Source organism: Artemia sp. Qi Xiang Cuo, chromosome 2, assembly GCF_049724085.1.
Source record: "Artemia sp. Qi Xiang Cuo chromosome 2, ASM4972408v1, whole genome shotgun sequence".
NCBI lineage: Eukaryota > Metazoa > Arthropoda > Branchiopoda > Anostraca > Artemiidae > Artemia > Artemia sp. Qi Xiang Cuo.
The window spans coordinates 10418845-10443216 of NC_142795.1; the positions used below are offsets into that span (position 1 = coordinate 10418845).

At 35.6% G+C, this 24372-nt stretch overlaps 1 protein-coding gene across 2 annotated transcripts in view; it reads left to right on the forward strand.

The window, feature by feature from the left end:
• Positions 1-24372, forward strand: part of LOC148954896 (uncharacterized) — a 79403-nt gene that overhangs the window by 26973 nt on the left and 28058 nt on the right. For both annotated transcript variants that reach the window (XM_089099078.1, XM_089099082.1), the window contains exons 6-8: positions 844-1038; positions 3198-3290; positions 20171-20378. In XM_089099078.1, coding sequence (XP_088955204.1) covers positions 844-1038; positions 3198-3290; positions 20171-20378 — 496 coding nt within the window. The remainder of the gene's footprint in view (positions 1-843; positions 1039-3197; positions 3291-20170; positions 20379-24372) is intronic.

Below are 24372 nucleotides of genomic sequence, written 5' to 3' on the forward strand. Positions count from 1 at the left end.
CGCTGCCTAATTAATCTATCAGTTCGTATGAAGATATATTAATAATAATAATATGCATTGCAGTGCTTGCAAGAAAGTTATATCTAGAAAAAAAGATAAAAATAAATCACAAACTATAAATAAAAGTAATATTATATCTACATATATAAATATAATTACACTCTATAAATTAAAAATGAAATTACACTACATTTGGCATATTTCCCTATAATACCAAGTTTCCTATTGCTACTAAGTAATGACAGGATCTAATCCAATTATTTTATGAAACCACCATCTTCCTCATCCCGAGAAATTGAACCGCATTGGAAAAATGTACCACGACTGGGAGAAGCAATGAAAAAAATTATAGTCCTTCTCCTGGCTCCTCAATCAGCTAAGTTTGGCATCTGGCCTTCCCCTCAATGTCCCCAGACCCTTACTATAAATGTGCAAAAAGGTAGCTGGAAAATGTATATATTTAATAAAAGTAAAACCCAATACTATAATAGTTTTTTCCTTCCTTTATTTCTTTACCGTGACCATTGAGTTTCTTATACAATTTTCGTGTTCTTGTTTCAGGAATCCAGTGGGTTCTTCGTATTGTGTTTTTGCGTTGAAATACAACACGTGGAAACATTTAGAAAAAAAATGCTTCTTTTAAATTACTATTGTTGTATTTAAAATTGGTTTTCTAGAAAGTTGTATTGAAATCTGTAAAACGTAACACTAGCTGTAAAAATAGCCTTTTTTGTCAATGTCATACCTATTATGAAAACTTCAATGTCAGACCTGTTATGAAAGACTCAGTTTTGAGCACAGACTTTTCCATCTAAAGGCTCAAATGATTTTTTTTACTACTAGAGGTTGAACGTCCACCGCCACCAGTTGCACCAGAGCCCCTCAATAGTGCTCCTGTCTTGCCTCCTCCACCCATGAATCTTCAAGGAGTACCTCTTCCGCCTGGATTGCCATCTATGTTCCCTGGTCCTGATGGTGGAAATGGTCCAGCTCCTGTAGCACCAGCTCCTGGTCCGATGCCTCCATTCCAGTTGCCACGTAAGAGTGTTCTTTTTCTTACTGATTAGGAGTCTGGATAGTCTGATTCTTAAAATTCCAATAATAACAGAACAAATGTGCATCATGAAAGTAAATTGGTAACCACTTGGAATTGATTTTTCCGTGAAAAATCCTTTTTTATTATTTTTGTTTAATTGCTTAATTGAACAGTTCAACATTTCGATTATTTGACTGAGTAAAGTATTATTGATTGATAAATTAATATAATTTCTTTGTTTTATTTTTCAATTGATAACTGAAAATAACAGTAAAACTCATGAATATTTGAATAATGTATTTTACATTTCAAAACAATTTCTTCGTAAATGATGTAAAAAAACTTATATGTCGCGGCAAGAACGTACATATGATTTTTTTGGGGAGGGGGGGGGGGCAGGCAATAATAAAATAACAAATTTTGTTGACGATTTTGATTAATAAATGCCCGAAATTTGGAAAAAAGGATTGAGGGGATGAGGTTCCCTCCCTTCGTATAATGCTACTATATATGGTGTATAGTGCTACTATGGTTCATCCCTTGTTGGCCATACAGGGGCTAGTAATCTTATCCAATGATGAAGGAAAGGGAGTGTAACATAAATCAACCTCCGGGGCAGTTGTAACCTGAAATATGTGATTGGAGGGTATTATTTGGCGAAAAGTAAAAAAAAAAAAAAAAAAAAATCATATTGGATATTTAAATTTTAAAAATAAAAAAAACGATTTTTGTAACTATTTATGCTTTAAATTTTAAGCCCTTTAAATTTACTGTATTGAATTTAAACGTGTAAAATATTTTTAATAGATGTAGTTCTTTAAAAGTGAACGAAGAAAAAAAACAAGAAAAAAAGCTTACGATAGCAAACTTTTCATAATATATTCTAATATTTTATATCCATATCCAATATATCTAAATCTATAAATTATTCTATTTATAGTAGCGACGGTGGTGAATTGACAACATTTCCATAGCACATTTTGCTGACTGTCGATTTCCAGGACATTGAATTTAGACAGAGTACCAAAATATTTTGAGATCATATACTCACTCCTTGCTCCCTACTAAATCACTCGAACTCTTCTTTTTTCTTGGCGCCAATAACTATCCTTCATTACTAGTCAATAATATAAAGTTCGCAAACAAGAGTCTCCATGGCTTGCGATGGATGGTCTGCAAATATTTTGAAAAATCTGCATTCCAGATTGCTCCACCGCTACTCCACGTAGGGGTTGCCAATTGATTGGGCGGGGATGCCCCCTAGATTTTAAATATACCTTTTTTTCGAACCTTCACTAAAAAATTTGGGAAAATTCTTGCCTGTCCTCGATTTGTTTTCGTTAATTAGCACCTATGATCCATATAACAAGCAATAGTATTAAGCTTATGACATTATTACTAGTCTAAAATAGAAAGAATATATCCTGAATTCAAAAACGATGAGATGTAAATAATTATTTGCCAGTAGAGCATAACAAATTTTGTTATCGCGAATTATGCTATGGCAAGAGAATTTGATGATGGTCCATGTTAAGTGACTGTGAAAACACCGAAATATATTAAGTGTGTGGGGTATTAGTGTGACTAGAAAGTGATCCAGAAGAGGGTAAAATATCCTCTGCAGCTTCGCAGGGCAAGGTAGGGTAAACCTAGTGAATTTGCCGCTTCAAGGGAAAATAATATTAAGGAAGAAAATTTAGCCTATTAAGGGGCAATAGTATTTTAAATAGTTAAATGGAATGCTGCATCTGCAGATAGGCCTTTGAAGGGTCACTATGCAACATAAAAGTTAATTAACTTGATTTCTAGATATTTTTTTTTCGTAAAAAAAAAGCGCAAAAGAAAAAAAAAAGAGGAAGAAAAAGTTTTTTTCGTGAAAAAAAGACGAAAAAGAAACGGCCTTGTTCTGCAGATTTGCTTTAGTTAACACTCTCCTTTGTCGTTCAAAATTTCATCTAGAAAATTTAATTTAGTTCTCATGTTTTAGTTTCAGATCATGTCTGCCATTTCTAGATACGTCCTTTTGCTAATTCTTTGCTATTGTAAAATCTTGGTAGTCATTACTTTTTATCTAAACAATTTCCTTTTATGTCTTATTGCTTTGCCTAATTCTGTATTATTTTTTTATATTTTGTTATAATTTTTTATTATTTTTTTTCAGCAAATATGCCAGCCCATATGCAAGGTTATCCTATGGGTCTGCCACCTGGAATGCCACCAATGGGCATGCAGCTTCCACCTAACGCACCACCAGGTATGGTATTAACAAATGAAAAATAAGGTAAAATAAAATTAAATGAAAAAAAGACAAGGGAAGACAAGGAAAAAAAAACACAAAAAAAAAAAACCGAAGGGTGTGCCACTTTATGTGCTACCAGGCATAGGGTAAAAAAAAATATATACAAAAAAGTGAAGAAAAACTTCCATATTCAACTAAATTATGAACGAAAACAGAAAAACCTAAAAAGTATTAGAATAAAAACCAGACGAGAAGCTATGGATATTAAAGACAAGAAATAACGTAGACAAAAAAAAAGTCCTGTAATTAAAAAGAGGTTGAGAATCGATCAAGAGTGAAGCAAAATTACTTGATATAAAGGCGCCAAAGACAATAATAATACCGAATGAGACAAAAAAGTAAGCAAATTCGTTATTAAAACAAGTGTTTGGATTGTAAATAAGATAAAAGTCAACCAAACGACTCTTAAATTTAAGAGTACTCAAAATGGAAAAAATAACCTTCTTCGACCAGAAGAAGAAGAAGAAAAAGAAAAAGAAAACTATCTTAAAATAAGAGAAGAAGAAATAAAAAGAAGAAATAAAAAGAGAAGAGAAGAGAAGAAATAAAAAGAAGAAGAAAAAGAAAAAGAAAATTTATAAAAAAGAAGAAAAAAGAAAAAGAAAAAGAAATAAGAAAAAGAAAACTATCTTCAATCATAAACCAAGTTGAGAATAAAAATAAGATAATAAACTGAGCACATTTGTCAATAATATATAAGGTTTTTTTTTTTCAAGAGCGAATTTGGAGATCAGAAAAAAAACGGCTAATATGTATTTATCGATTGTTTGTTAAGAATGTTTTATTATTATGTATTTTAAACAATTGTAGTTATGAAATACATAATGATCTTTTTGAAAAAAAATGGAATTAAAAAAAAATGCAAGGGAAAATAAAAATAATTTATGCAAAAATAAGGTAATTTAATTTGTCTTTTAAAATCTAATTCAAATCAAATTTAAAATTAAAGTTTCTTTTAACATTCAATTATAAAAAATCAAATATATTTATCTGATTATTATAAACTTCATAAAATATTACTATGCAATACTTTGGCAGTTCCCCTAAAACCACTTGCCTGTCTCCTAGGCTCAGGAACTGCTGGTCTTTGACATCTCACTTTATTGATTAGAGTCACACACAGTTTGAATGTGTTAATCAGGATACAGTTAATCTTTAACGATTTAACTATCAAAATTGCTAATGATTTTATAGTTGAGAGGGGACATATCAAGCAACGAAAAACGGTATCAAGAATATCCTGATTGACCTAGGAATCAAAATTCAGACTGGAAGGATAAATCCAGCGAAATGAAAATATCCATGTTTTGTCCAATAAAAAGTATGATGAATTGCGCAGAGTATGGGTGACTTATGAGAGTGAAAAAAAATGTCAATGACTAAAAAAAATGTCAGTGTCGCCAAACGCTAGATGGCGTCAAGATTTTCTTTTGTCGACACCTGTGCAAGTTTCCACTCTTATAAGTCACCCATACTCTTTGGAACTGCGTTTAAGACGAATAAAAAGTTTGAATTTAAACAGTCTGTTTTGATGTGAAAAAACGACACAAAATCAAGGGAAGCAAAAAAACATACAAAATAAAATAAAAATACAATAAATATAAGGTGAAATTAAAGAAAGAAGAATAAATTAAGTGTGCTTACTAAGTTTTTAGACGTGAATTCGGAAAAATAAGGAAACAAATGAGGTAGTGTTAAAAATTAAGCTGTAGCGAATAAAACATGATAAACTGGGAAAAATAATACCAACTGAAGCTAATAAGAGCTACTAATAAGAAATGCATAAAGTTCAATTGTGTGCGTTATGATGGTGTGCGATGATGAAACTACGAAGCAACGTTTGACGTAAAATTAAGAAGAATGAATAATTATAAATAATAAGAATAGTTTTTATCGAGTCACAAGAATTACCTTCCTTAAGGTGACGATCGTTGAAGCTGAAACTGATCTTCATCAGTTTCAGCTTCATGTTTCAGCTGAAACTTCAGTTTCAGCTGAAACTGATGAAGTTTAGTATTTGCAACTAAAGAAAAAATGAGTAATCTCAAAATAAATACTATTGCTATACCAACGATTCGTTACTGAGCAAAGTTGCATGAGTCCAACACAGCGCAAAGGGGTATTATTTGCTTTTCCATATTTACTTCGGGTTGACACTTCTCGAGGGAGAAGTCCTTGTGACAGGCGGGAACTCCATGTCTCCATGTCACAGACATGGATTTATCCTTTGCGCTGTCACAATATGAACATATGCTAATTGGAAGGACTAGAACTGTCGTTACCTACACGGTAACTAGAAATGCCTCGACCAACAGGAGAAATGTCATTAGGAGCATGCAGGACTAGAAATGTCGTTACCAGCCCTTGCGACAAATGTTATGAATTTGGTTTTTTCCTGTGTCCATAATTATCCATGAACACTTATGAAATGTGTTCAGTTTCTGTTGCTAACGTAGACTTTCGTTATTATTTTTATCGGGAAATACATTGTCAAATTTGGCAAACGAAATTTCAGCTGCAACCACGTATTAGTTTGGAGGAAAGAATCCAAGTTACTTACTTAGAAGTCTATATAGGTAAACAAGAAAACCTGACGACAGGGTTTTGGTCCATCTTGCACATAACTCAAAACAAAGAAGAAAGAGAGAAACAAAGAGAAAGAATCACAATGGAAATTTTCTATGAAAAATGTCCCATCAATTGGACTTGAAGGACTTGCTGTATTTATGGACGGTGGCTGGTCGCTGACATCTGATGGTAGCTCAGAGAACATGCCACCTGGCTAAGCAGTTAAGCATATGCCTTATAGATTCAAGATGTTTTCTCATAAATATAAGGCGTCTACATTTTTAATTCAAATATTCCTTCTTGTTAAATAATGTACCTGACACATGATTTTTCACCTAGCCTCATGTACATGCTCATGCATTAGCTATTACTCCTCTGTGGTGACAATTCATTTGCTGACCTTAGCAACTTTAGGTGCCTTACCAAGCAATTAATAGATTTAGATGTATACAAATTTTATCGCACATCAAAGTATCTTTTTTAAAGACAGCAGCAACATCCATGATGACTAGCTGTTGAATTTAGAAGCCAATAAGGCAGTAAAAAAAATGGACAGTGAGAAAATAGTGTGTCGATATAACGGCAGCTAAAATTGGTTATTGATGCATTTGGCGAATACTGCAATCATAGCAAAAAATTATTATTAGAAATATATGGCTGTACTTTTGTAGTTTTAAATTCAGCAAACTACTCTTAAATTCAAATCTGAAGTAAAAAAAAGTAAAGAGTAAAAAACGACACTTGAAGTACCAAGGACAGTGAAAATGAAATCTGATTGCTGTAATAGGTTAAGTGGGAATCTGCAGAACCACATATGTATTAATAATTTGGTCGTATGCAGTTATGTAGTTTTGGAAGTAAAAGGCGCAAAATTTAAAAAGAAGAAACATGGTTAAAAAGACGGCAAAAAAATAAGTTAGATATATGGCACCAGACAGCTTAAGAAGGGGTAACTTACTTTTGAAGATATATAGTTTTCTCTGGGAATCAATAGGTCTTTAATTTACTGACGAAAAGATTTATCGAATTTAAATAATAAATTTTGCTAATTGGTTTTCATGCTTCAACCCGGCAACACTGACGAAAAAGTGTTACTCCCTAAAAACTTAACAATTTTGAAACAACCAAGGGATGAATCTTCATGTCCTCGATGCTTTGATAATCTTCTTGCAAGTTACTTTCAAGCTTCGTTGTCTTGTTAAAAACTTTGAAAGATGTTTTCAGCGTTTTTAATAGCCATACAATTCGCTAGTTATTGGTACGAATTTTGCATAAGAACTCAAAATGCTTGAATTATTTAGTGGTTAAATAGGATACTATTTTGGGTCCTCTTGCTTTGTCGCGAGCAACTACTTAATTTTTCAAGTTTTAAATTTCGATATTGTAATATTTAGAATGGAAAGCTCAATGTTGTAATGATTTCAGGACAGCTACTTAATATTCAGTTTTGAATTTTGATATAGGAAAATTTTGAATTTTTTTAAATTTATGTTTTAGATCTGGAATAGTCATGCATTTTATAAGACCTAGACATTTGTATGTCTGTAAAATTCATTAGGTGCAGATTAAATATTGGGTGATTAAATGTTGATGCTATCAAATAACTAACATTGTAAAGCAGCAAAGTAACAAAAAAGCGACAATATTCAAACTGGCTTCAAGAATAGTTTATTGTTTCGTGATTGTTAAGTCCTGGCAAATAAAAATAAAGTAGCTAAAAGGCTAAAACAAATAAAAACAAAGAAAAGAATATAAAGACGACAAACGGGTCTTTGGCCAGTAAATAAAACGAAGAGAAACAGTAAATAAAAATCCAACGAATATTTCGCCCGTTTATAACAAGGCGTCTTCAGCATAAAAAAAAACAAACTAGAAACTAAAAAATATAAAAATAATTAAAATAGATTAAGATAAAATATATAATATATACAATTCACTTACATTTACAATTTGCAGCTACCTTCATCAAATCACGAAATTAACTGAAAGCAGCTGCCTCAGTTACTTTCGTGATTTGATGGAGGTAGCTGCAAATCCTAAATGTAAGTTAATTGTATGTATTATATATTTCATCTTTATCTATTTTATTTATTTTTATATTTTTTAGTTATGTTTTTTAGTTTTAGGTTCTTTTTTTTGCGCTGAAGACGCCTTGTTATATATGGGCGAAATATTCGTTGGGTTTTTGTTGTTTCTTCTCGCTTTATTTAATGGCCATAGACCGTTTGTCGTCTTAATATTCTTTTCTTTGTTTTTGTCATGGTAGGCCAGTTCGGCTTTAGATCTTTAATAAAACGGATAAATAAATATATCTACAAAAGTATATCTTCCAAACAGAGGTAACAATCTCGTTCAAAAGGCTGCCACGCGCTTCCCCCCAACCGTTCGACCGCTTTTGAAAACAGCGCTGGAACGGCTCTTGAGTGATCTGTCGTATTCTCCATGTCATCTCAAGACTGAAATCTGGTCCCTTCCATGACCATTCTCAGCTTGGTGAAAAACCAAGAATCGAAGCGGAAGAAGCAGTGTTGGAAAAGCCAGAAGCGGAAGGAAAAGCCTGACGGAGCCATGTTTTGTATCAAATCTGAAGAATGGACGGGTGACTGACTTATGTTACTCACAATTCATGTCATGTTACTCACAATTGCCAGCTACCCTCACTGCCGTACGAAAATTTGTAAAATCTCTTCTTAGCATTCCTTGGTCACGGCTAAACCGCGCGAGAGAACTCGTCATAATCAGTGCCACTTTAGTTACATAAGAAGGTTAGCGTAATATGGACATTGCTGTGAATTAGCCTTGATTTGTTTCGCCCTGGACGTGTTACATGGCGGTATTGTAGAGGTAGCGTTTCGAAATGAGAAGATAATTTAGGGTCGTACCTGTAAACCCAGTTTTAATTGACGTGATGGTTATTTCCAGGAAATTGGCGTCACTCTTCAAAGTCAACAGCATCCCTTATGACATCTTTTTTCAAAAATTGAATTTATAAAAATCGAAATAAAAATTGAAAAATCATATAAATTGAACGAAACAACTTTTTCGTTGAAGAAGGATCCATAAAAAATGCTTTCGTTATCGAAGATATCTAAAGGAATGTCAATGACACGACCATTGCGGTTCCAAACTTATTCAAAATTGCTTCTTAGGCTTTCTGTAAAAAAAAAAACGTGAAATTGTAGCCTATAGTAGGCATATATGTACTTTCTTTCAAAGGGAAGGTATTTAATTCTCCAAAATAGCAAAAACAGGCAAAGCAAATGTAAATCTGAGGGGGAAAGCAGAGACAAATACCCATCTCCCAGTTTTCTACTCGTTCACGAATACCAGGAAAGCTAAGATGACTTAACTAGCCAGCTCACTAATTACAGACTTTAAATTAATTTTTCAATTTAGTTGCTAGACTCCTAAACTATTACTGATCTTTTTTGTCAGTTTCATGACTGATTAAATCGAAAAAAGGATTGCATCTTCTGTGCTCCTCAACTTGATGACCGAAAAAAGTACCATTTTAACCGGAATTCAGCAATATTAGGTTTTTGGATCCTGATTTGAAAATAGCATGTATTTACTGCATAGTGCATTTTAAATCACTGGAATTTTGAATGAGGTGTTTGTCCTCTCGAATATTATTGTTGATGTCTCCGGAACATCATTTTTTCTGATCATCTACTTCTAAACTTTTCAAAAAATATTTGAAAAATTTTTCTAAAATTTTGAATGAGGTGTTTCTCCTCTCGAATATTATTGTTGATGTCTCCGGAACATCATTTTTTCTGATCATCTACTTCTAAACTTTTCCAAAAATTTTAGAAAATTTTTTCAAAAATTTTGAATGAGGTGTTTGTCCTCTCGAATTTCATTGTTGATGTCTCCGGAACATTATTTTTTCTGATCATCTACTTCTAAACTTTTAGGGAAAAAACAAAACAGTTATGCCTTAAAGAAAGCAAAACGTATCAATTTAAAAAGGAAGAAAACATCCTTGCTGGAATTCTTAACACGGGTTAGTGCGGATTTAACGTTTTGATCATTTTCTTAGGTAGAATAGTAGCATTTTAGCATAGTGGCATTCAGAGGTGTTTTTTGCGAGGGTCGAGTAGGGGTAATTTATTCAGTCATTTGTTAATAAAAAATGAAATAAAACATTTATATGCCAAGTAATTTTCTTGCGATTTAAAAAATTAGCCCCCCCCCCCCCTAAAAAAAGGCTTGCTAGTGATGCCTCTGCAAAATCTTATGTGCACAAATATATTTTTCTAAGCTCTGTAGGCGTTAACAAAGAAAAAAGAAAAATACTGATTGCACACAAGTATTTGAAATATTAACATATTTGAAAGCTCGAATTTGAACAATGCATTGATGCCAATTTATGTGAAAGCTGAATCAACTTTCTGTAACATATAGTAACATATAGAAAAAATAGTTGTGTCGCTCGTATATCTGAAAAATGTACGTTTTGGCTTGTAATCTTTTTTAATTTTTTTTCCAGTGACTTTATTTTCCTGACTTGCTCTTATAATGTTTGCCTAATTGAAGAAAGCTCTTTGAAACACCGGTCGCCATGCTCGGTAAAAGTGTTGCCATAAATTTGTTGCTTAATACCAGCTTTACTCGTACAAAGTGTTGCTTTTTTTCGTTGTATTCATTTTTCTTTCTTTTTTATGGGTCAAGCTCTTTTATAAGAAATCTAAACAGTAGAAATTTTATTTCTTATGCTGTGCTGGAGTCCGCTGTAACGGATCATTTGATGTTGGTATTTATCATTTCAAACTAATTTTTAAAAACCTTCTCGCGATTTATCCGACTAAAGATCAAATATTTGTAAACTTAGCCAGCCCTACACGAGCAAGGCTATTGTCAGTAATGCGGCTTAGTGCAATAATATTCTCTTAGTACAATAATATTTTATAACTAAATTACAATTATTTCCACAGCTTTTGAAGTTATGAGCGGTTATACATAGTTTACATGATTTTTGTATAGTAGTTTTCAAAAAAAAAGTTTTGCTAAAATTTTTGGCATTATAGACAAAAAAAAGGAAAACAAAATTATAATGCAAAAAAAGCTTATGAAAATAATTGTGATTATCTGTTTAATTTTGCGGACAAAGCTGCAATATGAAATACTCTTTAATCATCAAAGTCAATAATAATAGAAATGAAAACTAAATTATAAAAAAGAAAAATTAAAAAATATCGCTCAAAAGGTTTGTTAATAGACAAATTTTATATTTCAAATTACAATAGTAGCGTTAGAAGTCTATTAGAATCACACATTCTAGTTCTGAAGCAACAAAGATTTAAACTTTGTTCCACTAGTGTTATCCATGTGTAAGCATCGTTCAGTATCTTCTTTAGATAATCGTATTGTAGTGGTTCCACATTGACTAAGTAAGTCTATCACACTGGTTTATTTATAGTCCGTAATCATGTAAGCGTGTTTTGTTTTTTTTTTGGGGGGGGGGGAAGGATTATTTCTAACTGACCAATCAAAGACCGTTTCGCCCACTTCGCTAGGTAAGCTGCTTAGCGTTAAGTGGCAATGTATGTGACCACTGTTGCGGCGGTTTCACATTGGTTAAAGAAGGCCTGCCGCAATGGCTCATAGGTTCTTTAATCATGAAATAATAAAAAAAGTTTTTTCAACTGAAAGTAAGGAACAACATTAAAACTTGAAACAAACAGAAATTATTACGTAAATGAAGGGGGTTGCCTCGTCCTCAACACCTCGCTCTTCACGCTAGAGTTTTTTATTACTTTTGAAAAAAAGCTTCTTATTGTTCCCATTAAACGACCAGGAGTCAGGAGTCGTTCTTAAAGAATTGGGACAAAATTCGAACTTTAGCGTAAAGAGTGAGGTACTGTGAAGGAGGCAACCCCCTTCGTATACGTAATAGTTTCTGTTCGTTTAAAGTTTTAATGTTGCTTTTACTTTCAGTTGAAAAAACTTTTTTTTTAAATTTCTGGTTGTTTTTTTTAAATAATCGCAGAAAATTTGGCCCTACCTCCACGGAGGAATACCCTCCCCACGGATATATCCTATCAATTCAATCCCGGTGAAAATTTTCACAAGGCCAATTGCCCTTAACAACACGCATAAAATTGAGACGGAAAAGAGAAAGCAAGAAATATAGAAATAATTTTGTATAGGAATTCTGGCAAAGTCCCCCAGTGTATAATTTCCTCCGACAAGTTCACCCCCTGAAAACTTCCCTCCCCATGGAAAGTTCTCCCATGCAAAAAACCGAGCAGGAAATTCGTCTTCCCATCCTAAAATGTATGCATGCTTTCCAATAACAAATACTATGCGTAAACAATGGACAATTTTCATAACCTGAAGTCCTTTCCCCTGGGGCTGTGGGGGGGGGGGGTCATGTTATATCCAAAGCCATATACATTGGCCTTTCAACTATGCTGAACAAAATGGCCAGCTCAAAATTTTAATCGGACGATTTTAGGGGAAAAAAGGATGAGGGAGGGAGCCTAGTTGCCCTCCAATCTTTTTTGTCACTTACAAAGGGCACTAAATTTTTTATTTCAGTTTGAAAGAGCCCTCTCACGATATTCTAGGACTACTGGGTCGATACGATAGAAAAAAAAACAACAACAAATAAACACGCATCCGTGATCTTTCTTCTGGCAAAAAATACAAAATTCCATATTTTTGCAGATAGAAGCTTGAAACCTCTACAACAGGGTTTTCTGATACGCTAAATATGATGGTGTGATTTTCACTAAGATTCTATGACTTTTTGGGATGTTTTTCCTTTTTTTTTTGAAAATTAGGCAAATTTTCTTAGGCTCGTAACTTTTGATGAATAAGACTAAACTTAAGGAAACTTATATATTTGAAATCAACATAAAAATTCGATCCGTTTCTTAGAGTTTTGGCTACTATTGATCCGGGTCGCTCCTTACTTACAGTAAGTACATCACGAACTCCTTGATGTAGCATAGAATTTGATTGGTGGATTGTTCTTAAACAACTAAACAAAGGCCCTTCTACATTCTAACGTTAAGTAGCTTATGTCACCGAATGGCGGTATGAAGCTACTATTACGTGTTTGATGTTTTACTCTCCATTTATTGTTGTTCTTTTCCCAAGATTTTCTTTTTTTCCAAAAAATAAAGAGGATATTGCAATGAAAACTTTTAAATTCAGTAAATGGGAAAGGAAGACTTACCGAGTGTCTCGGCAATGCACCTAATAGCCGTCCTCGGCTAAACAAAAAGCAGAACAGAAATAAAATAGAACTTATGACAAAACGAGGTAACTACAAATAGAAGCAATAATAAAAAATTTCTAGCTTTATTACTCTGTACAGGTTCGGCTAAGACTAAGAAAAAAAGTAATTCGTACAGACCAAATTGAAGCTATCGGCCGTATGTCACACATGCCTAAATACCAAAAAGTAATAATTGCATTAAAAGCCCGGAGTGATTTGAGTTGCGTCCGATCTAAGGAAATTTAGTTAACTAACTAGTCTACTTTTTTCGCTTTTGGCGTTTTATTTGCCAAAAACTGAGCTGAGAAAGTTCACCAGGCTGTTGCAAATAAAACGGAAAGTTTGGTATGAAATTCGAAGTTGCTATAATGTGAGCCTACAAGAAATTAGGAACAGACCATCAGGTCCAGGAAGTAAAGCCCTGAAACAGTCATAACAATGAAGTAGGTCGAAATCACCTAGCCTAACAAGAAATCAATCATTTTGTGAAAATTTTACACCTCTTGTTTCCTTTTACAAGAAAAAAAAAGTGAACTCTAAAATTAAAAATACCGCCTCTGAGTGAGCGATTTTAATAAACAGCTGCATTATTCAAGGGGGAAACCCCCCTTGAATGAATCATAATATTTTGTAAGAGGCAAGCCTTTTACCTTGGAGTGTTCCACCCAGTGACTAGCCAAAATGTTGCATGGCGAAAGCATGAGCTATCAAGTTGGAATTTCTTGCCAGAAATTCTTTATACAAATTCTTTGTGTATATCTATGAACTAAGAATTCCAAACAGAACGGCAAAATGTACTCATTTGTTAACTAGTAAAGTAAGTCGAATGAGGCTTTGATCTGTATAAATTATCCTTTTTTGTTAGGCTCAGCTGAACTTGAACAGATTAATTAAGCTATTACTTTACGATGCGTTCTTTACGATTCGTTTACGATTATTTGCATTTATCGTATAATTTGCCTGTTTTTGCAAAAGAGAGATTCACGTTAGCGCTCTCCTACCCCAAAAAATAAGCTTTTCTGCGAGTGAATGGGGGGAGGGGGCGGGGCTATATTTTAGATATAAATTGATGGATCGTAAATTTTGTTTGCTGGGAATGGGACTGATGCTATCGGAAGCATAAATAAGATTGGCATGCACTTTTGTATTATGCAATTTGATTCTGGGGGGGGGGGGTCCTAATTTTTCCTAGATTCATATCGTGAAAATTCTGCTAGGCAAGGCCTCCCCCGTCCTTAATATATATACACTTGTTAAATATTGACAAAGTACGTCAGCATACATGGCCCATGATATTTTTTTCTGTCTTAAATAGAAATAAGCAAAAAATAGAATTACTGAATTACATCGAAGAGAACACATTCTCTTCGATGGTGCCAATATAAAGTAAACATGAGAGAATATGTTTTGATACACTTAACTTTGAATAACTATCGAAATTGGGTTTGTCAGTTTTTGGGCATTAACGTTAGCCCACATTTGAACCATAAACCATTACCTAATATATTGTCATGCTTATAGAGACCATATTTTGTAATCGTAGATAAGAGATACGATGAAATTCTATCATCGAAATGGATTTCACAAGGAAACAGTGCCGTCATTTGTGACATTTCTTGTCACAAAACAGCAATAATAGTGCAGTAAAATCAAAAAGTGTAAAAAATGGACAAATCCAAATTGAAATAACAGTAAGCGTCTGTCAGTTAAATCAACGGGGAAAAATTATAATGAAATACAAAAAGATCTGTTAATAATAAAAGTTTTCATTGTTAAAAATCAACAAAAAGGGAGTATGTGGGGTTAAAAGACGGTGAAAACAGTATAAAGTTGAGTTAACGATTAAAAGGAAAACAAAGGGTGGTAATAAAACTATTCTTGTACGTTTACATTTTAAATGTAAATTTACAGGTTAGGCGTGTAGTAAGTTGGAATGGTTTTAGGGAGATCACTGAGGGGCTCTCACTTGGTGGATAACCCCTGATTGAGCTGTGGTGGGGAAGGAATAGTTCATAGGTCTGGGAAACAATTATAGATTTCGACCATAGAGCTTTTAAATAGAGTATCTGGTTGCAAGAAATGTGTCGAATATTATGGGACGTGTTAATAATTTTTGTCGACTTCTGCTTATCTACTGAGATGGTATAGCCCTTGATGTTGCAGTCAGGTGAGTGTGATTTTTCCGTCGCGACGTAGAAGCAAAATCCAAAATGTATACCTCAAGTCCTTGAGTGACTCTGGCTCAAGTCCTGTCCGGCCTTTGTTGCTGTATTGGGGCTTCTTCTCTTCTGAGAAAATCATGAATGTGGCGACGGTAGTCCGATCTTTCTGGTGCTAGGCAAATTAGCTGGGGGAGGTTATGGGCCGGGAAGTTGTCGGTCCATCTCTTACGAGGTCAGCCTCGGAGGCGCGTGCCGTGAACTTGTCCTTCGAATGTGCTTTTTGGAAGCTGGTTGGCCGACATTCGCTGGATATGGCCAAGCCAGCGACGTTGTTGGCTTATGACCCGGTCCATGATGGTGCGGGGCCAGCGGAGTATTTTCCGGAGGTCTTCATTTGAAACTCGGTCTATGTAAGTGATCCCCGCAATGTGTCTAAGGCATTTAGTTTCAAGTACGGAGGTTCTTCGCTCATCCTCAGCCTTTATTGCCCAAGTTTCGCTTGACTATAAAGCAATTGGGACAATCAGGGAGTTGAAGAGTCGCACCTTCAGAGAAGTTGACAGAGTCTTGTTTTTTCATATTGGTAAGAGGTTCTTGAAGCTGATGCTTTCCAGGGCAAGTCCTCGTTTGATCGATTTCGAGCAGTCGTTATAAGGGATTAGGACGCTCCCTAGGTAGATGAAGCATTCAACATTTTTTACTGGCTCTCCTTTTATTGTTCGCTGCACAAATTCGGAGCAGGGTTTCCAGGCACCCGCATAACCTTGGTTTTGGCTGTATTAACGACCATCCCAAAAGCCTCGGTTGCTGCCACTAGTTCGTCAGTGTCAGCTTAGAGTAGATGCTCTTGACTGTTGAGTTTGCCAGTTTATCGATAAGCTCCCCTCCAATCTCCGCACGGTCAACAGTTTTAGCAAATAATAGAGCTGCGTTGAGGAATAGGTGACAAGAGGCAACCTTGAAGAACGCCCGCTGATGTCAGAAACTCCTCTGTCAATCCCTCGGGCGTTTGGACCTGGCTGACGAAGTGTGAATACATATTTCTTATGAGAATTACTATATTTTCGGGGCTCCATAGTGTAGCAGGATGTGCCATAATCCATCGCGCCATATCAAGTCGAAAGCCTGCTTGAAATCGATGAAGAGTAGTTACAGTTGTTTCGCAAACTCGATATACTTCTCCATCATTTGCCAAGTGGAGAAAATCTGGTCTATGGTAGAGTGGTCTTTTTGAAAGCCTACTGGGTATTCCTCTAAGATATAGTTTGTCAGAGATTTCAGACGGTCATGGAGTATTTTTGTAAGAATCTTCATCGGTTGGCTAGTTAAACTTATTGGTGTAGTTGTTACAGTCGCCTTTTTCTCCTTTTTTAAAAAGGAGGACGATGGTGGCTTTCGCCCAAGATCTGGGGAAGTGGTCCGTTTCCCAGACACTTGTTAGGACTTTGTGATAGATATCGACCAGTTCTTCTGGGCCTGCTTTTAATAGTTCTGACTGAAAACCATCCGGGCCTGCGACTATATATGTCTTTAGGGATTTTATTGCTGAGAGTACTTCCTCTCTTAGTGGAGGAGGGCTTGGATCAACTGGGTACTGCGGTTTTGGGAAGGATAGTAAGATGTTTGGGTCGGGAGTTATTCTGGGGTTAAGTTTTCCGCAGAAATGGTTCTTCCTTCGGTTTCGTCTTCCTTCGGAGTCCGTGATAGGGAGGCCCGTGTTTTTCTAACAGTATAGGACCGGCCGAGGACTTCTTTTTTGACGGTTCACGGACTTTCTTGTACATGAAGTGGTTGTTACCTTTTTGAAAGGATTCTTCGCACTCACGACATTTTTCATTGACGTAGTGTCATAGAGCTTGCCGGATTTTCTTTTCTACTAGGCGCTTCAGTCTCTTGTACTCGTCCTTGCTTTGTCGGTCTACCTTGTTAGTATGGGTGCGGTTCTGCTCGCATAGATCAGTAATTTCGGGGGCTATCCACGGTTTATCCGAATGGGTTTGAATTCCCAGGATTTCACTAGCAGTTTCTCTGATGATGGATGCGCTTTCGTCCACCAATCGGTCAATTTCTTCTGCTGTTGGAGCTTGCATGGGCTGGACGCTCGACAACTTGTTTGAGAGTGCTGTTCTATACCAGTTTCTTGTTTCTATGTTTTTCAGCAGACACGCTGAAAAACATATCTTGGTAAGCTTTTCTTAGACTGTTGGGGCTTCCAAATGTGCAAACGAAGCTCTGATATGACTAGAGCGTGATCCGAGTCGAACTCGCCAACGGCCATAGAAACTGGGTTCAGTACTGATGATTTCCATCGCTTGCGGATAAGTATGTAATCAATTATGTTTGCAGTGCAGCCGTCGGGGGATCTCCAAGTGACTTACCTTCGTTCTCTATGGCGTAACATGTTGTTCGTTACAAAAAGTTCATAATCCCGACAAAAGTCGATGAGCATTTTGCCCCTGTGGTTTTTCCGCCCATGCCAGAACTTACCCATGACGTCTTCAAGTTCATCATTTGAGTATCTGACAGTGGCGTTGAAGTCCCCTATCACGAATAGAACATCTTTCTTGGGAACAATGTCAACGGTGTGTTGGAGTTGGCTGTAGAATTCTTCGGCTTTTTGGTCACTCCGGGACGAGTTTGGGGCGTAAACTTGGATTATGGTCATATTGGCAATGAATCCTTTCAGACAAATGGTGATATACGTTCAGAGACAGGATGGACGGCAAGAAGAGACTGTTTAGCTCGCTTAGAGAGAAGGAAACCGACACCTTGGCGGTGAACTCCACCACTTCTTCCAGACTTGATGAGGGTGACTTCGTTTATTCTTTCTCTTCCTGTGGAGGGAAGGTGAGTCTCAGATGTCCCAGCGGTAACGGCTCATCTCGTTTAGGACTAGTTCCCTTTTTCCTGGTTTGGCTAGTGTGCGTACATTTAGCGTTCCGAGTGAGAGATATGTTTTTGGGGTTAGGATAGGTGAAGTCGTCCCTGACTCGAGAGTCGTCAAGACGGATAAATGATCGTCAGCCTCCCCGAACGCGGTAACAAAATCATCATCATCATCAACAATATAATTCTCCCAATTTGCATTTCTGGGTCTCATACCGTCGGTTACCCCGGACGCGGTAGCACGAATTCTTACTTTTATATTCGCCATTTTCATCATTAATATATAAGAGAAGGAGTTTCATTGCTAATTTTTGGGGGTAGCTGTAAGCCACTCCTCTCTACCCTTAGAAGAGGCCATTGTCCATATTGTCCGTAGAACTGGATCATCTGCCCTTCACAGCTGTCCCTCTAGAAAGGAATCCTCCTGTTCGGTGGTTTGCGATGCTGAGACTGCACAAAAATAATGGACATGTTTTAACATTGCGTTACGGGCATCCTTCTGACCTTTTATTTGCGTCTTTAAATTTCCTAAATTTAATGCTCATCACTATTAAAAGCTGTTTTGGAAAAACCAATCAGGCTAGATAATCTAGTAGCCTTCATTTAGCGCAATTGAAATTTAGCGAAACTGGCTATTTCTCTTTCTTAATTATTACGTAAAAGTAAGCACTGAGCAGGTTTGGGACTTAGACTTCTCTCATGACGTAGTCTTGCTAAGACAGTCTAGACATTGGCAGCAGCTACTTGATGCAATCATAGATAATGCAGAGAACATTGGAACCGACCATTAATGTAGACAAGTCAAAGAGCATCTCCATCTTAAGTTCATCGCTTATTCTACATTGCAAGAACAAAAATTTATGCCAGATTAAGGAGTTTAAGTACCTGGTTCGGTGGTAGAAACTGGATTCCCTGCTCCATTTAAGTAGGCCTACTAATATCGTGTCCTCATTTGTCCTTTTGCAGGGAAGTTGGCCAATTTGTCAGCTTTGGGAAAGATTCTTATGATCTTATCAGATTCTCCCTGCGTCTGAAGTCGTTCTCTGAATAACTGCTGAATTTTTTTTTAGAGTTTTAGTTTTCAAAGAAAGTTTTAGATAATTCCCACTTTATTTTCTCGTAGATTCTGTAATATTTATGCGAGTTAAAATTTCGAAGTTGCTACTGGTTCCCTTCTGAAAGGGGTTTACTTACTTCGAAGGTTGAAAAATTGAGAAGATAGTTCGAGTTTTGAAACCTTTGTCCGAAAGTTTTCTCTTTTTTCGTCTCAAACCTATCAAATTTTTTGGCCTGTAAAACTCGCTATCGTTCACTTAAAATTTAAGTGATCAAAGTCATAAAGTTACGCTTAGCACTTGTCATAAAAGAGTTTTTATTTTATTTTATTTTTTAAGACAAAACCAACTTTTTTTTATGAACTCCAAATGTTTATTTTTTTGGGTATTGTCATTTGAAGTCTATAGCTATAAGCCGAGTTTGAGGAATTTCAACGCAGGAACTGTGCGAGGAGCCTTGTTGCAAAACTAATTTCAATACTACACATTTCATGTGATATTTTAACGTTCTGAGGCTACTGAATTTTGATTTAAATTAATTTTGATGATTTTCTGACATGTCGTAATAATAATGCTTATTCAACAATCCGATTTAAAAATCGTGATCACCTTCCAATTCATGTCACCTAACAATTAAGCGATTTTTATGTAGTTTCTTTCGGAATGAAATAACTAAGTAATATTTTTAGGTTATTTTTTTTTTCAATGAACCTCGGTGAACTGCAACCCAAGGTTAATTTCGGTTACGATTACTTCCCTTGTTTTAATTTTATGTGTGCCATCAGCTATCCCCAAACCGTTTCTTCCCGCCTCCCTCTCTCTTTCTCTAGCACTCTCTTCATCCCTGTCTTCCCCTCATGCTGTCAGTAATACATAATTATTTGCTTCTATTTTGCTAATAAGGAATGTTATGACTTATTTCTTTTTCCTTTTAAGGAATGCCGCCTATGCCACAAATGATGCCAGGGCCCCCAGGAGGACCCATGCCGAGATTTCCAATGCCTCCGGGCTTTCCCATGCCAGGTGGTATGATGCAAATGATGCCTCGAATGGAACCACCTATTCAACCCTCAGATGACATGGAAGTGGACTCAGATGAAGAGCATAATCGTCAACCCGTCGAAGAAAATGAGGCTGATAAAGGGTATGTTTCTGGCTTGTTTTAACAGGCGTATTTTTTACCTGGTAAGTAAGCAAGTAAGTAAGACGGCACTAAACCCTCATAGTTAAAACCGATGGTGCTGATTACGTTTTCGTTGCCCTTCAGCCAGGAAGTGTAATGGGGGATTGGGGGCCAGGAATCCTGTGCTTTCCCACACCCTTCCTCCTTACCTTCTCCAGATTTCTCCAGGTGCCCATTTTGAGCTGGGTAGACTTGGCTGAGCTTACAGAGTCACGCCACTGATCCTCGTCCAAGACCAAATAACTGCCTACGCTATGAATCGAGCCTGGTATTTTACCAGGTACCATCACACTTTCCTAGGCTGCACTTGCTGTGGCTGCTCTGCAGAGCGGTTTGCATGGTATGCTCAAGGTCACTAGCATTAAGTATAATGGGCCTGTTGATTGAGTAGCGTCTTAATATATGTGTACGTAATATCTTATAAAACGATTCCTCGAGGAAAGGGACTCCCTTGTTTCGATTTACTTGAATAAATGCAATTTATAAATAAAATACAATTTTCCTAAATGGAAGGAAGGCTATCGCCCCCATCAAATACTGCCTCTTTAAGCTTAGGTTCAGCTCTGGTATTTGAAACTAATGTTTTCTACTAAAAGCTACTATTTCGGGAATAAGAGGGAAGTCGTCACCCCTCAGTGCTTATATAGCACGCATAGTCCAAATATATTCCTTCAAATGAAGATAGGTCCGATGTTAATCCCCCCCCCTCCTCCCTCCGATATTTATTTACAGAAAATCTCTATGAAAGCGGGGGGATAGGGGCGTAAAATACACTTGCTGAGGCTTGAGCAACGCAAAGGTACATATAATGGCCTTTGAATCTACCACTATTGTGATTGCTAAAAGCTAACTGCAGCAGTAAGCTGCACGAGGCCAACACAGCTACACACCCTCCTTCTTCATTCCAATATGTTCGAAGCTTCGCGCTTTACACCCTTCCTTGAAGTTCTAATTTCTACGTCATCCTTATGAAATTGTTCCGCTCCATTCGGGGACGGCCTTCTTTTCTTTTGGCTCGAGACCGAATTCCAAAAAGCAAAATCTTTAGAAATCTGTCATCCTTCATCCAGTAGAACGTTTCCAAGCCACATCCACCTTTCTTTCACTATAGCCCTAGAAAGTGGGATAGAACCGCAGATTGTTCTTTGACATACGGTCCGTTTAACTGGTACCTCAAATTATCCGTAGGTAATATCCCTGAAAAATATTTAACAAATCTTCCTCTGCCTTTCAAAGCGCCCGTATTTCAGAACCATTCTTGACTTTTGTCATTACTGTTGCTTCTTATGTTCTAATTTTGGTTCGCAGACTTGTCTTCCTATTATTTTAAACTTTTTTTAACTGGAAAAAAATATCCTGGACCTTGGCTGTTTTACTTATTACATTTCCACTACATCCACCATCTTTATTAACAGTTCTACACATGTAAGTGAAGCTATCTTTAGAAAGCTAACTACTTTGAATCTAAGAGGTTATTTGAATTCCCTGTCGATGGTTCTGAGCCGAGTGGCTACTTCAGAATTTTTATCAGTAATATTTCGATCCTATTTTGGCCAATATTGTAGTTTTTGGAACAAAATAACAGAAATCGGTGTTTTACTTTGTCTCCACGCTATTTTGTATTCGTAGGTTAGTATATTTTTGCGTTTCTAGTATTTTTTTTTTTTTTTTTACGTCGAGCCTTTGGCTTACCGCAGTTTTGTTCTAATAAAAAAAAGATTAAAAATGTTGGATGTTCAGATGTAGTTCCTGTCAGCATGTGCTTTTCTATGGCTATTCCTGGACTAATTTCCTACGCCATCTCCTTACCATAGCTACTTAATTTTGTAACTAAATAAAGCTAATTACTTCAATTTCCATTTGAATTTGCCCTCTTCCAATGATTTATAACCACTGGCTCGATACTATCATCTCTGAAAAAAAAACAAAAAAAAAAACAACAACAACAAGTAATAGATGCCAAAAAGTGTTCATGGTCGTTATAGCCAAGAGAAATTACAAAACTTGTATTTTGCTGATAGGAATTTCAAAACTTTTCCAGTACTCACAGACATGTTTGATTTCTGTGATAAACGGTATAATTCCGTCGTGAATATAGTATAATTGTAAATTGAGATCGCACTCTTTTTTTTGCGGATTTTTATACCCTTTTCTAAAATTATTCAAATTTTCTTTTTATGAATAAATTTAAAACTAATTAATTTCTCAAACTTGGAATCAGTACTAATTTTGCAGATTCTTTTGATGTATATACTGTAATCATAAAGTTTGTTTTCAATTGACTATGGTTGTACTTTACTTTCCGTCCTTTTTAGGTAAGATTCTAATAATTTGAATTGTTCATAGTTTTTTTATTATATTAGTTTTTTTTATTAGTTGCAATTGGTTTTATAGTTTGCTTTTAAGTATCTATTAAACAGTCGTAAAGTATGGCTGAAAAAGATAGATGGAGTGTCTATCCTATTAAGTCCCAAACAACCCGGCTCCCATACCCCATACAACGTGCCGACAACTTAACCCTTTTTACTGGAACTCCTCAATTAATTGATTTCCCTTTCCAATATTTTCTTTTAGTACGTTTGTTTTATGGTTTGAAAAATGGCAAAGTTATAGCAAAAAATGCATATATTCATGAAATTGAAGAAAAAGGCGTTTAGAGATACAGATTGGCTAGGGTCAGGCGTGGAATTTTTAATTTTTTTAATTTTAGATTTTATCGCTTTGTAAGTTTTGATGATTCTCCGCGTTGTGTGGTTTTAATTCTTACGGTTTTGGATTTTTTTTTCTGTTCGTTTTCAGCGTTGTTTGTTTTTATCCGTCCTTTCGTTCAGATTTTTGTTCAGATTAAATAAAAAAAAACAAGTTTTTTAAACTGAAAGTAAGGAGCGACATTAAAACTTAAAACGAACAGAAATTATTCCGTATATGAAAGGGGTTGTCCCCTCCTCAACGCCTCGCTATTTACGCTAAATTTTTTTATTGTTAAAAAATTAAATTTGTGAGACAGAGTCAAACTTCAGATTAAAGAGCGAGGCGTTGAGGAGGGGACAGCTCCTGTCACATACGGAACAATTTCTGTGCGTTTTAAGTTTTAATGTCGCTCCTTACTTTCAGTTTAAAAAACTTGTTTTGTTTTTTTATTTAATTTCTGATCGTTTTTTAGTTAATGCAGCTTTTATTTGCATAAAAATTTTACTTTTCTTTTGCTAAATGGATGTCTTTACAAATCAACTTACGTAACTAACTTCTATATTCGTCTATTTTTCTTCTGGCAAGAAATACAAAGTTGCAGATTTTATCAGATATGAGCTTAAAACCAAGGTACGATAGTTTCCTGATACGCTGAATCTGATGGCGTGATTTTGATTAAAATTCTTTCACTTGTAGGGGATGTTTCCCCCCTCTTTAAAAGATCGAGCAAAGTTTCCCAGACTCTTAGCCTTTGATGAGTAATACTAAACTTAATAAAAATTCTATATTTAGAATCAGCATTATAAACACATTCTTTTTATACATTTAGTGACATCAAAATTCCGTTTTTAAAAGTTTCGATTACTATTGAGCCGTATCGCTTGTTTTTTTATTGTTTTTTTTTATTACGTATATGTTATTACGTATATGAGGGGGTTCTCCCCTTAGTCAATACCATGCTCTTTACCTTAAAATTTAAAAAAAAATTTGATTCACAAACCCCTGAATCACAAAGACCGTTTAATTAGAATAGATAGCTCTTTTGAAAGCACTAAAAAAAACTGTAGCGTAAAGAGCGAGGTATTGACTTGGGGAGAACCCCCTCACATACGTTATAATTTCTGTTCGTTTTAAGTTCTAATATTCCTTCTTACATTTCAGTTGAAAAAACTTGTTTTTTTTTATTTAATTTCTGATCGTTTTTTAAATTATTATTGGAAATCCGGTGCCCCCGTCATAGAAATGTCCCTTACCACACAGAAAC